We start from the raw sequence: 16,063 nt of genomic DNA, 5'->3' as shown, positions 1-16,063 counted from the left end.
TTGAGTAATTTTGAGGGGACAGTAAATTTACACTGTTATACAAGCTGTACACTCACTACTTTACGTTGTAGCAAAGTGTCATTTCTTCATTGTTGTCACATGAAAAGATAGAATAAATCATTTTTCTTGTTCAAATATTTTATTGAAGAAGAATATCAAATAACAAATAACAATAACAACGTGTGACATACATTGCAGAAGACTGTCGTAACCATGTCAGTCAACTAACAGAATCAACAATACCTGTATTTTAAAACATGAGAGCTTACGTGAATGAGATAACAAGCGGGGCAAATGGTAGGTGGAGGTAAGTGGCGCGACCAGCCTAATAAATCATTTTTCAAAAATGTGACGGGTGTACTCACTTTTGTGAGATACTGTAGATATATATATATATATATATATATATATATATATATATATATATACACATTTTAAAAGTATTTGTATATTTTGTATGTCAACCTTCTAAGCCACATGAATTGACCCTATTCCCACTGCATAGTATTTTTACTTTTTTTTTTGAATTGGCACATGTCCTTCCATGGCTGTGCCCATCTTACTATGTTTTTGTTTTTTTTCTGTGGTAGTTTGCCTTTTAGTTCTAGAAATGGCAACAATTTAATAAGATTCAGCCTCTCGACCACCATAGACTTCTCATAAAAAATCTCATTAGTTTTATTTGTCAGTTAATTTTCCCTATACAACACAAGTGTAATGCACTGACCTAATTACATTACCATCAAGACTTTATTTGACATTCCAATATAATGTATTGCTCTGTATTTGATTCCATTTAATGATTTTATTAGACTACTTGTAGGTTTTTTTTTTTTTTTTTTTCAATTTCTTTATTTATTCAATAAGGCACATGAACAACACGTAACTGGGCTGTTGATACGGTCCCAAAAGCAGTTATACAAAGAAAGTAGCAAGATTACATGACTAAGGCACCCCAGATGAAATTTGGACACTTACCATAACCCTTATCTCAAATCCCAAACCCTTTCAATGAACTTCCTGCAATAAATACACGGACACCTTTATTGGAGTAAAATTGGCCAACGTGGCCATTTATTAACCAATAACAAAATATATATAACACGTTCCTTAAAACTGGAACCAAAATATTCAAATAAAAGATCACATAAGGTTGCCGATCTTTGGAGGCCCCAAATACCAAGTACCATTTTGTGTATCTGTGTAACTCTTAACTGTCCCCAGCCGCAGCACCGGCTCGGGGACGACCTCAACACACAGCAGATACCTCCCAATTTAAAATACCAGTTAACCCATCTATTAACATGGCATTCCCCAGGTGACTCCATACCTTAGATGGGTCCCTCAGCTGCTGAGTACAGCAGGTTTTACCAGACACACCTCCAAAGACCCCCAACCGAAAATCAGCACATAAACACATGAAACAGACATCCCAATGTAGGGGCGGGCGGGCGGGAATGCTTCTTCACCCACGCTGGAACTGAAGCCCGGGAAAGACTACAGTGAGCTCACTTCCCCCCTTCTACAGCCCCTCCCTTAGCTCCCCTGACCAATCGCGGGAAAGACTACAGTGAGCTCACTTCCCCCCTTTAACAGCCCCTCCCTTAGCTGTCCTGACCAATAGAAGGACAAACCCCAGACTGCCTAACATGTTAACCCTTTCAGAGACAATTCCACTGATGGCCAAGTCATGCTATCCCTCCGCCTATTTCTTTTGTTCTTTTGCTCCGGGCTGTACTTGACTAAGGCACCCCAGATGAAATTTGGACACTTACCATAACCCTTATCTCAAATCCCAAACCCTTTCAATGAACTTCCTGCAATAAATACACGGACACCTTTATTGGAGTAAAATTGGCCAACGTGGCCATTTATTAACTAATAACAAAATATATATAACACGTTCCTTAAAACTGGAACCAAAATATTCAAATAAAAGATCACATAAGGTTGCCGATCTTTGGAGGCCCCAAATACCAAGTACCATTTTGTGTATCTGTGTAACTCTTAACTGTCCCCAGCCGCAGCACCGGCTCGGGGACGACCTCAACACACAGCAGATACCTCCCAATTTAAAATACCAGTTAACCCATCTATTAACATGGCATTCCCCAGGTGACTCCATACCTTAGATGGGTCCCTCAGCTGCTGAGTACAGCAGGTTTTACCAGACACACCTCAAAAGACCCCCAACCGCCACAGCACAAGGTGGGAAACCTCACACCATTGTGCCCCGCCAAAAACCTAACGCTCTCTGTATCCCCTCCTGCAGACCCAGGGCCCAAAGATCTATGCCCACCGCATTGAGGTGAACCCCATCACTGCGCAAATACCGCCATGTATCAACCTCCAACTCCCTGTGTCTGACCACGAACCCCCCGTTACGCACGAGGAACCTGGAAACCTCTTTATTGACCTTCACCCGGGCTTTGTTCAACTTTTCCACGGACCGGGCCTGACGCCAAGACGCGCGGCCCACAATGTCCGACCATACCACCACCGTGTCCGGGAACTCCATGCGTAGCCGGAGAATGTCAAACTTGACGTCCCGAATCAGGTGGCGGCAAGACCTAACACCCATATCGTTGCCGCCGGCGTGGATGACTAAAACGTCCGGGGCCCTGTCCAACCGGGATACCCTGTGTACCTCTGGAAGCACCCTGCCCCACAACATGCCTGGAACGCCGATCCACCGGACGGTAGCCTCAGACCGAGGGATACCAAGCTGTCGCCCTTGCGGCCGAACATCCGCCCGTCTGGCCCCCCAATAGACAAAAGAGTGTCCCAAAATCCACACGAGGGCCACCGCACCTGAAATGAAAACAGACCAACGATAACACTACGAAACAGCGCCAGAGAAAGGAAAAAACGGGGCAAAACAAGCATATTAAGCAAATAACAAGCAAAAAAGAAACCCTGCAAGAACCGCGGTTACACCAAATGGGGGCGGACATAAAGCTTGAATCTGTTTGACTCCCACCTACCAATACGCCGTAAAACCGACTCATCCAAACCCCACCTAGCAGCTTCTGTAGCAGCCCCGATGCGGAACGAGTGGGAAGAATATTGCAGTGCCTGCAAGCCTGCGGCCGTAAGACAACGGCGCATCACCGAAACAAATTGAAAAATGGACAGGGCCGACCCGTCCGCGTGCACCAGGAAAGAACCGGACCCAGCCGGTCGAACCCTAAGATATGCGAGAAACGCCGAAACCGGACAAATGGGCGAGCCCCGTATGTGGCCAAGACGCACGGATGCGCCTCTGCCGACTTGGTCCGTCTTTGAACGGCGGATAATCAAAGCTACGGAAGAACCATCGCTGTGAACATCCGCCATCTGTAATGCCCCTTGTGCCGCCCTAGAGGAGCTGACGAGCTCGCTCACCCTAAGAGCCCCGTAAAAGGCCAGTGCAAAGGCGACCCGGAACAAAAGGACTTCAAAACTGGAGAAACACACCCCGCCCACCTGGGCGAACAACATCTGCAGGAGCTCAAACGTGATCGGCCGGCGCCCGTCAAGCTTTGGGGCACCCCGCCGATAACCCCTCAGCGCCTGCCGAACCAAAAAATCTTTGGTAAAGTCCGCAACACCCCTCAATTTACACAGAAAAGCAATAGCCGATAGTTTACGATTGACCGCAGAAACCGACACCCCCGCCGTGAAATTCAAGCAGATAAAATAGATCAAAAGATTCCTGACCTCTGTCCCGAGCATATCCACCCCTGCCTCAAGTAACAAGGCCCCCCACTCCCGCCAAACCTTGGTGTAGGCAGACCACGTGGACCCACTCAAGGAGCCGCGAATCAACCCGGAGGCGATGCCAATGCAATCTTCCAAAGCCGTCGTGGACAAGGGGTGCCGTGTCGCTCCGCTCCCGGTGCCAACTCCCGGAACCTGTCCAACTGAAAACGAGACAATGCATCAGCCAAAGTGTTTTTCACCCCCGGGAGATGCACAGCATACAGAAAGACATTCAATTGCAGACAACGCAATACCAGATGACGCAGGAGCCGCACCACCGGCGGAGAAGACCCAGACAGAGTATTGATGACTTGGACAACCCCCAAATTATCGCAGTGGAGACGGACTTTCTTGTCACGAAACAACCCCCCCCACAACTCAATGGCCACTAGAACCGGAAACAATTCCAGGAGGACCAGATTGCGCAAAAAACCTGCCCCCCGCCAGTCTTCCGGCCATCGTTCCGCACTCCAACGCCCCCCGAAGTATGCACCATACCCGGCCGACCCGGCCGCGTCGGTGAAAAGATCAATATCACTGTTGCTGACCGGCCCGTCCCTCCACAACGACCGCCCATTGAACGTGTCCAGGAAAACCTGCCACACCCTCAGGTCAGCTGCGTGCTCCCCCGTCAAACGAATAAAGTGCCCGGGGGACTGTATCCCAGCCGTGGCAGAAGAGAGCCGGCGACAAAAAACCCGGCCCATCGGCATAATGCGGCAAGCGAAATTCAGCTTGCCCAGGAGCGATTGCAATTCGCGAAGCCGTACCTTACGCTTACCGGCAACCACCCGCACCTCATCCTTGAGAGCCGACAGCTTGTCCTCCGGCAGGCGACATTCCATGGCCTGGGAATCTATAATGATCCCCAAGAATTTTAGGACGGCGAGAGGGCCCTCCGTCTTATCCGCCGCCAGCGGAATACCGAAACGCTCTGCTATGTGCTGAACCGTAGCCAGCAGTACACCACAGAGCTTAGAAGAAGGTGGGCCAACGCACAGAAAGTCGTCCAAGTAATGGATGACCGAATTCACCCCCGCCACATCCCGGACCACCCATTCCACAAAGGAACTGAAGGTCTCGAACAAGGCGCAGGAAACGGAACACCCCATAGGTAGACAGCGATCCACATAGAAACCCCCAGACCATCTACAACCCAAAAGATGAAAACTGCACGGATGAACCGGCAATAGCCGAAAAGCTGACTCAATATCAGTCTTTGCCATCAGAGAACCCCTGCCGTAGTGCCGGACCCAGAAGACCGCAGCATCGAAAGAGGTATATGAAACCGCGCATGACTCTGGGGCAATGGCATCATTGACCGACCCACCCTTCGGAAAAGAAAGGTGGTGTATCAGCCGAAACTTATTAGGCTCCTTCTTAGGGACCACCCCCAATGGGGAGACCACCAAATCAGGCAAAGGAGGGACAGAAAAGGGGCCGCTCATACGCCCCAACGCCACTTCCTTGGCGAGTTTCTCCGAAACCACCGCGGAGTGCAACTGAGCCGACCGCAAATTGTCAGCCAGGGGAGGAATCCGAGCCAGGGAGCAAGGAATGACAAAACCCCCCGAGAAACCCGCCTCCAACAAGCGAGCGGCCTGTCGATCCGGGTACCTATTTAGGAAGGGGGCCATCCTGTCCACCCTCACCGGAGTCCACCCTTTTTCCCGAAGCGTCGCCGGAACGGGACTTGCCTGCCTTAAAGCACCGGGACAAGGGGTGGGATCCGCCACAGTGGGAGCATTCATGCTTGTAACGGCAGCTGGCGCCAAATTTACAGGTACCCTCGTTGAACTGCCAACAGCAACCCCGTCGTTTTGTGGCCGGCTGTCCTGGGGTGGTCGGACTCCCGGCCCCCCCTGGAAAAAACGAAGAGGAGGCCCGCGCCGAGGTCATAAGGTTCATCCATAGACCGATGTCCTTATGATCCCAACGCAACGACGGCCGCACCGCCTTACGCTGACGGAACTGCTCATCATACCGCAACCAGGCTACACCCCCATACACCCTGTGGGCCTCGCCGATGGCATTAAGATAGCAGAATAAAGGTGAACAATTCTCGGGGTGCTTCTCCCCAATCACGCTAGCAAAAATGGCAAACGCTTGTAGCCAATTGCTAAACGTCCGCGGAATAAGGCGATACCGGCGCTTTTCCTCATCCTCCTTCTTGGACTCCTCAGGCTTAATCCGGTCCAGATTAAACTTCTCTAAGGACAAAAGGGTAAAAATCTCCACATAGTCCCCTTTCAAAATCTTTTCCCGCACCTCCGGTTTGAGATGGGCGCCCAAAGGACCCTCAAAACAAACATAAACCTCGCATTTGGCGGAGTCCGCCAAACGCACAGAATCCGCGCCCTTGCCCGCGTCCTTAGACGCCTCGGCCGCGGGCCGCTCACCCACCGCGCCCCCCGCCAGAGCCGCACCAGACGGAACCACAGCAGGGGGGGCAGCCTGCCCCTGATTTACCGCCACGCCAACCACAGGCGAAGCAGCCACCCAAGCCGACACCGGCGACGCTGCGGGAGGAGCAGCCGCGTCCAAACGTTGTACCAAAACCCGCAAACCCGCCACCAGCTCCTGAAACGCTGCGACGGAAGCAGGCACGGCAGACGCCATGCCCGCTGTCTGGGGCGAGGAGAACCCGCTCACAGCGGGAGAAGGCGCCACTAGACCCGCCCCGGGGGCCCCCACCCCCCCACTCACCCCCCCAGAAGACTGCACACTCTGTGAAGAAAACAAGGAAGCAAAATTGTACTCACCGGGCTGACTAGGAACGGACCCCACAGCCGCGTCACCGGACTCCATCGCTGCCGCCGGACGTGGCGCCGCCCCTTCCTCCGCGCTGGACAGCTCGCCTTCGGACCTGGAAGATTCATGCAGGGCATCTGCGGTAGAAAGGTCTGGCACGGCCGCACCGACCGCTCCCGGACTCGGACGACCATCCCGGCTCAGACGACTGCAGTCCCCCGACCGCACGGCAGACCCCCACGATTTCCTCTTCCTGCTGGTGCTGGGGGGAGGGGATCTGCCCTGACCGAGATCCCGACAAGATGATGAAGAGGCCCTGGGGCGGGAGGGGCCTCCGGCCGCTCTACCGGACTGACCGGAGCCCGCCGCACTGACCATCCCACGCCGGGCTGCCCCCTCTGCCGGAGCATCCACAGGGGAGGCAGCCGCATGTTCTGGATGCCCACGACGCCCAGGTGGGGGGGGGGGGAGAGAGTGTGGCTGCGGCCCCCACCTGCAGAGCTCCGCCGATGACGGGGATTCCTCCCAGTGCCAGCGCCGGAGACAGCTGGAGAGCGCTGTTCCGACGTGCCTGGAGGGTCCTCCGAGGGGCTCCCAAAGCGGCGCTGAGCTCTAGAGGGAGGGGGGGGGCTGAAGCGCTCCGGGGGACGAGTCCTCCGAGCACGTCTCCCCCCTGCAGTCGCTGCGGCCGGGGCAAGCAGTCCGGAGACCTGCTGCTGCAGCCAGTCCTGTCCCATGGACTCAGCCATGGACCGCAGCTGCTCCACGAGGGACCGAGCGTCTGACATGGGGCTTAAAAGCAGTGAGGAGGTGGAGGAGGCACGGGGAGATAGTCAGGCAGTGCGGGGCAATAGCGGGGGGGAGGGGGGGGGGCCACAATACCCGACGGCAGCAGACGATCCGAATGCTTCCAATGCTTCTTCACCCACGCTGGAACTGAAGCCCGGGAAAGACTACAGTGAGCTCACTTCCCCCCTTCTACAGCCCCTCCCTTAGCTCCCCTGACCAATCGCGGGAAAGACTACAGTGAGCTCACTTCCCCCCTTTAACAGCCCCTCCCTTAGCTGTCCTGACCAATAGAAGGACAAACCCCAGACTGCCTAACATGTTAACCCTTTCAGAGACAATTCCACTGATGGCCAAGTCATGCTATCCCTCCGCCTATTTCTTTTGTTCTTTTGCTCCGGGCTGTACTAGATTACAACAAGAAGCATCGTGACATACAACTCAAATTCAGGAAAAAAGTATAATCGTCATAAACAGTCTGTCCAGGAAAGACAAAGCTGAGAGCAGCAAGCGAAGATCATAAGTCGTTTGTATGTTGTAATGCAAAGTGAATCAATCAAAAACATGTAAATGGAGGTTTAGAGCAATGGGGGGGGGGGGGGAGGGGAGAGAAAGAGGGGGGGGGAGACGGGAAAGAGGAGGAGAGCGAGAGAGCATAAGAGAAGGAAAGGAGATGTAAGAGGAAGGAGACCAGCGAGGGGCACCAAGCCTCAGGCTCAGCGACCTGGAGCTTCACCATGTAGTGCCTCATATGTATTGATCGCCTTTACCTTGTTCAACCACAGAGAGAGCGAGGGTGGTGTCGGGTCTTTCCAATGAAGGACAATACAGGCCTTGGCAGCGTTAAGGAGATGATAGAGAACTGATTTTTTATATTGTTTGAGTGGGATTCGGGAACAGTGTAGTAAAAATAAGGCCGGGTCATCTGGGATAGGATATTCAGTCATCTTCTGAGAGATTTTCCGCACCTCCTGCCAAAAATGCCGGAGTTTGGAGCAGCCCCAGAAAATGTGGAGTAAAGTGCCCTGTTCCCGTCGACACCGCCAGCACTTGTCTGACACTTCAGGGAAGAACCGCTTTAGTTTCATGGGAGTGTAGTACCAGTGCATGAGCAGCTTGTAGTTAGTTTCTTGTATGCGGGTACAGATAGAGGAGTGGAGTGCTAAGTGGGTAATATTCAGTTTTTGGGCCGTAGAGAAGGTCCTGTGCAGCTCGCCCTCCCATTTCAGCAGACCGGGAGGATGAAATCTTCCAGGGGTGAGGAAAGAAGGGAGTACATCTGCGTGAGGAATGTGTCTGGAGCCTACCATAAAGGGAAGGGGAGCCTAGGCTACGCAGAAAATGCGTAAGCTGTAGGGCCTGCCAGCGAGAGAGAGTGAAAGGACCTTGAGAGTCCGTCGGGAGCCAGAGGGTGGGCCAGGCATTGGAGGTAAGAAATTGCGAGGCTTGGAAGCAGCCCCCCTCCAACAGCTCCCGAAACCTGCCCCCCTCACAGCCCAGGGGGGAAGGCCGGGTTGTCCAGGATAGGAAACATGGGCGAGTGTGGAGGTGAAATACCCCGTCTGGAGAGAACAGCAGCGTAGGTACGGAGAGTAGGCCAGATAAATGGGTGTTGTTTGATGGCTTTCGGGAACGTTTGGAAGCACCACGGTGCTCCGGGGAGGAAAACCGAATAGAGAGAAAGTTCTGAACTCGTCCAGAGCTTCAGTCACTCATGCCTGCAGCAGTCCACCCATCTGTTCAGGTGGGCTGCCTGGTAGTATTGCAAGGTGTTGGGAACTGCAATGTCCCCGTGTGTTTTAGGTAGCGTCAGGATGCGTTTGTTTATTCTGGGGCGTTTCCCCGCCCAGATTAATTTTGTAAAAAGGGCAACTATCTGCTTAAAGAAGGACATCGGGATATGCACCTGTAAGGTCTGAAATTAGAAGAAAAGTTTCGGGAGAATGGACATTTTCACAATATTGCACCGGCCAAACCACAAATGAAGGCCCAGTGTCCATTTGTCTAACAGAGCGTGTATGTTGCTTAGAAGGGGTGGGAAGTTCAATTTGAAGACATTTGACGGGTCTGGGGGGGGGGGGGGCAGCGTACCCAGGTATTTCAGGGCCACGGTGCCGTAGGTTTTGTTTTTAATCTGTTTATTTCAAATCCATATTGTAATATACAGTATAATATTCATTATATTGTAGGACTGACAATAGGTTGGCTAACACTTGCACATTATTTATTATGCCCTTTTATTAATCACACAACAGTCAGGGTCCCTTCACCTTTTAAACAAATTGATTTTACATTGGTCTTCACGTTCTTGCTTTTAAAGAAAAAAAAATGAATCTCCCTTTTGTCCCCTGTGTGTGTCGCACTTCCCAAATCATAAGCATCTCTTTGTATGGTTCTGCCAATTTTTATTTTTTTTATTTAAACAAATCTGCAGCCAGTGTGCTGCTAAAAACATTGACCTACTGTAGGGGAGATGACACTTTATTGTATAAATGTAACAATTATTAATGATGAATAACTAATCAGAGGTATCCTTTGTCTTATGTTTATAAAAAAAAAATACCTTAGACAAAGGTGAAAAAAGAAGATGATAAGGTAGTGGGAAACTGATCCTTTGCTATTGGCGTACTGTGGCAGGATGTAACTGTGGCAGGATGTAATTGTGGCTCAGTAACCAAGCAAATACAGGGGATGGTGTGACCATGCTGTTGAGAGTAGTACCTATGGATGTTGGCAATTTTTCCTACTCCTTAACTACTGGTGTTGTAGGTTAGTGGTAACTGGTGTTGGTGATGGTGGTAGAAACTTAAACTCTGCTTTTTGGAGTTAAAGTGATAAAAAAAGCAATCAATTTTTTTTTAATAACAAACATGTTATACTTACCTTCTCTGTGTAATTGTTTTGCACAGAGCAGCCCTAATACTCCTCTTCGCCAATCCCCACTGGCACTCCTGGCCCCTCCCTCCTGCCCCCAGAGCAAGCAGCTTGCAATAGGGGCACACCTGCTCCTGAGCCACCGCTCTGTGCTTCCATTCACACTCAGAGCCGCAGCTTAGCCCCACCCCCTCTCTCTCCTCATTGGCTCACTGGGGGAGAGTGAGGGGGGAGAGTGAGGAGGGAGAGGCCCAGCAGAGCCGAGGGCTCCCATGCACAGTGCTGCAGAAAGGTCAGGCTCAGTATTGAGGGGTGGTTGTACAGAGACGGTTTTTTACCTTCATGCAAAGAATGCATTAATGTAAAAAAACATTGAGCCTTTAGAACCACTTTAATGCAACTTACTATGATAAATATTCTCTTGAGAAGAATACTGGGGAATGGGCAAAGAAATATTGCAAAATGATCAAGTTTAGGAGACTGGCTCACTCTGCAGACACAATTGTGCATAGGGAGTCAATGCTTAACCACTTGCCGACCAGTCACTGGGACTGTACTGCGGCAAAGTGGCTCGATTCTGTCCAGCGATGTAGACCTACGTCGCTGGACTCCTCCCCTTGTAAGCTGCGCTCGCGCGCCGCCGGAGGCGTGCTCCCGCTGTTTTCAGTCACAGCAGGAGTCGGGCCAGGGGAGGAGCGGCGGCGATCGCCGCCACTCTTCCCCGATCGTCGGGGAATCGAGTTTGAAGATCCGCCCACTTGTGTAAACAAAGCGGGCGGATCTCCTAAGTGACAGGCAGGGATAGATTGCAGGGTTCAGGATAGCTGAACATGCGATCTGTCCCTGTGTCACTCAGTCACCTCCCCCCACACACGTTAGTAAGCACCAGGCATGCATTAACCCCTCCCTCTCCAATAAAATTAACCCCTTCCCTGCCAGTGTCATTTTTACAGTAACATTGCATATGTATAGCACTGATTACTGTAGAAATGTCACTGGTACCCCCCAAAAGTGTAAAAAATGTCAGTCAGCGGTCCGATCTGTCCGCCACAATGTTGCAGTACCGCAAAAAAAAAAAACGCAGATCGCCGCCATTAATCGTTAAAAAAAAAAACACCAAAAATTACAGAAATCTTTCCCTTAGTTAGTAAACGCAATAACTTTTGCGCAAACCAATCAAAATACGCTTATTGTGATTTTTTTTACCAAACATAGGTAGCAGAAAACAAATTGGCCAAAAATTTTAAAAAATTTTGATTTTTCCATTTTTTTTAGGGGGAATTTCATATAAAAAATTTTAAAAATATTGTTATTTTTTCAAAATAAACGCTATTTTTTTGTTTATAGCGCAAAAAGTAAAAATCGCACAGGTGATCAAATACCACCAAAAGAAAGCTCTGTTTATGGGGAAAAAAGGACGTAAATTTCGTTTGTGTACGGTGTCGCTCGACCGCGCAATTGTCAGTTAAAGTCGCACATCGACGAATCGCAAAAAGTGGCCCAGACGTAAGACAGCAAAATCTTCCGGCGGTAAAGTGGTTAAGTTTGCAGGAGCCTTGAGCCTTGAAACAGTCCTCAAAATGAGATGTGACCATCAGGGGCCCATAAAAAGGATTCAGAAAAATTGGTACTAATCTTGACTCCAGAACCTTTCAAAAGGAGATCATGACATCACGTGTTTCATGTCAAGGCAAAGCAGGGGGTAAGGTTCCAGTTGACAAAAAAAATTTGCAAGGTGGGTTATATTAAGACAGTAGTAATTTAGGCTTCAAAGTAAAACGTACACAGGTCTACTTTTCCAGAATATAATGTATTAATCATTGTGGAAACATCACCTAGGACACCGTTAAAAGACATTCCTGTGCATCGGATCACTGAGGCACAAAGCCACCTGTGTTTATTGCAGATTAAGTAATAATCTTGGAGGGCATGGAGCCATTGGAGATGATCACTGTAACCATTGGTATCAATCATTGGATATACAGTACTGTAAGAAAAGAAGAGCTCTCCTTCACCCTCTCTCTCTGTTATGTCATCATTTCCCTAATGTAGTCATCCCATACTGATCATAACTTCATGACCAGGTCCATTTTCACCCTGTCCATTACAAGACGATTGAGATGCCTTATCAGAAACAATAGAAGTATGTGACTGAGTCATGTAGTAGACAATCTGAGACATTATGACATTAGTTTTCTTCTCACCTTTACAATTCTAGCAAAACATTTTATCAATTGTTACAAACTCTGTCAGGTTTTATTGCTTTTTTTGTGTGTCTATTGGAAATATTTATCCTCTCTTTTCTTCCAAGTGACAGAGAATAACAAGAGCAGGAACTGATGGGATATCTCTAAAGCCTAGTACACACGCAACGATTATCGGCCGACCGATCGTCCGTCTTTTGTCCAGAGTGGTGTTTTGTTGGTTGGAATGTGCCTAGACTGCACATGAATTTTCTCAGCCGACAAAATTCTACTTCAGAAGTTATGTCATGTGTTGGTTTGCTTTCTTTGTGGTCTTTCTTCTCTGAGCATGCCCAGACTTGCTGATCAGATTTTTCCCTGTCGAAATCTGTACTAACTGCACGAAAATCGGACGTGTTTTGACGGCAGAAAAGTCGGAGTCGGTTACTCATCATACTAACAAACCGAAAATCGGCAGATTGGTCGTCGGACTAAAATTCCCTGCCAATTTTCAACGCGTGTGTACGAGGCTTTAAATGAGAACAGTGATATCAGCAAAAACACATTTATTTAGGATTGAGAAGGGTTAGAACATCAGTCAGGTGTATTTTTTTTTACCCTTTCATCTTGTAACTCCAATGACACCTGAACCACCTAATTTCCTGACAGACTCCATGGCAGCATACGTATCGGGTTTGGCTCCGCCTCCAAACCTACCCATAGGACCTCACTCCCATAAATCTTTGCTCCTGTTCAGCACACGTGTTCTTTTTTTGTCCTCCAAAGGATTACCTGATATCCTACCTGAAGATGGATTCCGGGTGATGGATGGCTCTACCAGTCGGGTATGGAGCTCTCCAATAAGCCCCAGCTGCTGCGGGGTATGGAGTAGGGGCGAAGATGTATGCAGCCTTGGCCAAAAAGCCCAGCTGCTGCGGGTGGCCGGTACCCTAAGAATGAGATAAGTCCGGTGTGTGCATCCATCCCTGGTGATCTGCGGTCCGTGAGTACAAAGTCCTCCATGGCAGCTATTTTGTTTATTTTATTGCTTGCTCGTGCCTTTATGTCTTACCTGGTTTTCTCCTGCCTTCCCTGGTGGCTAGTGGTCCGGGGCCGGTCAGCGATTCACTTCCTGACCGGCCTCCGGTGCGCGCTACTGCGCATGTGCGGCGCCTCGGGAACGAGGCTTGGTTCTCGCGCATGCGCTGTGTAAGCACGGCGCATGCGCAGTAAGCTGGCGTCGGTGGCGATCGCTGATGACGTCACCAGGCGCCATATTTAAACCCCATAGCTGTCAGCAGTGTTGTGTTTGTACACACTGCTGATATTGGGTGTTACACATACGAAAATCGTTCGTTTTGTGGTCGTTTTGCTGTGCGCTGCCGCTCTGCCTGCTAACCTTGGTTCCTGGTGAGTACTGGCCCCAGTTTGGGAGCAACCCCCCCCCCCCCGCTTTGCTGGTTTTTCTGACATGCTGTCCGGCTCATTCTTGTAGGTCAGCATCAGAATGGAAGCTACTTTGCCCTCCGGTGGTCAGCCCGCCCCTAACAGGTATTTGGGGCTTCTTGGTGGGGTTGTGGGTTATAGGGGGTGGGGGTAGGAACTCAAGTGTTCCTAGCTTCCTGTCTGTTTTTTCTGTTTTTTCTCTTGTTCACAGCCCTCCTCGTTCAGAGACTAGGCACTCTTCTCAAAGAAGTGAAAGGCGCTCGAGCTCTCGCCACCGGCACTCTACTGGAAAGTCCCGTTCGGGCTCACATCATCGTAAAGCGTCTACTTCAGCCAGCCACGCACGGAGACCTGACAAAGCAGGTTGCAGGGGCTGTGGCGCTAGTGTCCCGGAGAGGAAGCTTTTCTGTGACAGATGTTTCTCCCAGGCTGCGGGAGAAAGGGATACTTCCGATCAACGCATTGAGGCTTTGGTCAAGAGAGTGGTAAAGGACTCTTTGGCAGAGTTGGGTGTCAGTCGTTCTCAAGATACTGCAACGGCTTCCCCAAGCCCTTCCCCTGTGGCACTCCAGGTACAGGAAGATTTCGAGTCGGCCCACACAAGCCATCAGTCGATGCTCTTGTCAGGTAGCGACTCTGAAGATGAGGATCCCTGCCTGGGTTTTGAATATACCTTGGTGCCTTCCCTGGTTAAAGCGGTCAGAGAGACCTTAAATTGGGAAGAGTCAGCTGTTCCCCCTCCCAAGCAGAAGAAGTACTTTAAACAGCTCAATAAGGAGCGTGTCAATTTTCCCTTCCTGGGAGAGTTGGGTGAAATTATCTTGGAAGAGTGGAGAAAGGTGGAACGAAAGAATTCCTTAGTATCCAAGATGGCTAAACTTTACCCCTTCAAAGAGGATGATGTGAAACATCTTGAGTCTCCTCCTCTAGTTGACGCAGCAGTCATGAGACTGGTCAAGCACGTGACCCTTCCCTTAGAGGATACGGTCTCATTTAAAGACCCGTTGGACCGAAGGATGGACTCTGATTTGAAAAGAATCTACCTTACAGCAGGTATGGCCTATAAGCCAGTCCTGGCTTTAGCCGCTCTATCCAAAGCCATGGAGTCTTGGGCTGATGTGGTAGACGAATCGGTCAGATCGGTTTCGGAGGAGGTGGCCAGAAGCGCTCCAATCCAGGAGCTTAGGCTGGGCGCGTCGTTCCTTGGGGAGGCTTCCATAGACCTGATCCGTCTATTAGCAAGAGTTATGCTGTCCTCGGTCACAGCCAAGAGAGCTCTTTGGCTCCGCCCTTGGGTTGCGGATCCGGCATCAAAGCAGGTTTGGTGCCGTATTCCCTTTGAGGGGTCCTCCCTTTTCGGGAATAAACTTGACGAGGCCATAACCCGGGCTACAGGCGGTAAGTCTGGGTTTCTTCCCCAGGATCGGCGCCAGTTCAACGTCAAGAAAGGACAGCCTACCAGAAAATTTATTCCTGACCGGGCCAGGGAAGCTCGTTCTTATAGACCTGGTCGGGAGTTCAACCGGAACTGGAGATCCAGACAGTCTTCTAGGAAGACGACAAAGAATGTCTCCTCGGGGGACCGTGAGCCCACTAAGTCCTTTTGAAGGTGGGCCCGCTCAGACATGTCGGGTGGGTGCGCGTCTACGCTCCTTCCGGCATGTCTGGGCGGCTTCGATTCAGGACCCCTGGGCCGTCAGGACGGTGTCCTCAGGCCACAAGTGGGTCTTCAAGGAGAGGCCAGGCTCAAGGTTCCTGCCTACTGCCATACCATGCCTAGAAGAAAGGCGTCAGATTTTGTTTTCTTACGTCGAAGCTCTCATTGCTCAAGGGGCTGTCATCTCCGTTCCAGAGTCCGAGCGAGGCCAAGGAATATATTCTCCGCTCTTTCTGGTCCAAAAGAAGAACGGATCATGGAGACCAGTAATAGATTTGACCTTCTTGAACAAATTCATAAAAAAAGAAAGGTTCAAAATGGAGACCCTGTTGTCCATACAGCAGTCAGTCCAGCCGGCAGATTGGATGGTGTCCATCGACTTGAAAGACGCCTACTTTCATGTCCCTGTGGACGAAGATTTTCAAAGGTTTCTCCGGTTCGAAGTGGGAGGATTACATCTTCAGTTTATCTGTCTCCCATTCGGGCTCTCAACATCTCCACGGACCTTTTCAAAAATCTTATTGGCCGTGGTAGCCCTACTGAGATTGAAAGGTATCCGTCTTCACCACTATTTGGACGATCTCCTCCTGTTGTCCCAAGACAGAGACCAACTATTAGTCCATCT

General features: G+C 50.2%; 2 protein-coding genes across 2 annotated transcripts in view; one reads left to right on the top strand and one right to left on the bottom strand.

The window, feature by feature from the left end:
• Positions 1–16,063, top strand: part of LOC309567413 (sperm axonemal maintenance protein CFAP97D1-like) — a gene marked incomplete at its 3' end in the record, with an annotated part of 379,099 nt that overhangs the window by 280,670 nt on the left and 82,366 nt on the right.
• Positions 2,219–4,853, bottom strand: LOC309566914 (uncharacterized protein; the record flags this gene model as incomplete). Its single annotated transcript, XM_082272252.1, has 2 exons — positions 2,219–2,811; positions 4,523–4,853. 2 exons carry the CDS (start codon positions 4,851–4,853, stop codon positions 2,219–2,221), a joined length of 924 nt encoding a protein of 307 aa, XP_082128378.1.

This window comes from Pelophylax lessonae, assembly GCF_965119305.1.
Source record: "Pelophylax lessonae genome assembly, chromosome: 11".
In the NCBI taxonomy this organism is placed as follows: domain Eukaryota; kingdom Metazoa; phylum Chordata; class Amphibia; order Anura; family Ranidae; genus Pelophylax; species Pelophylax lessonae.
Note: the sequence above shows the minus strand (reverse complement) of the source record. Positions and strands in the feature narration are given on the sequence as shown.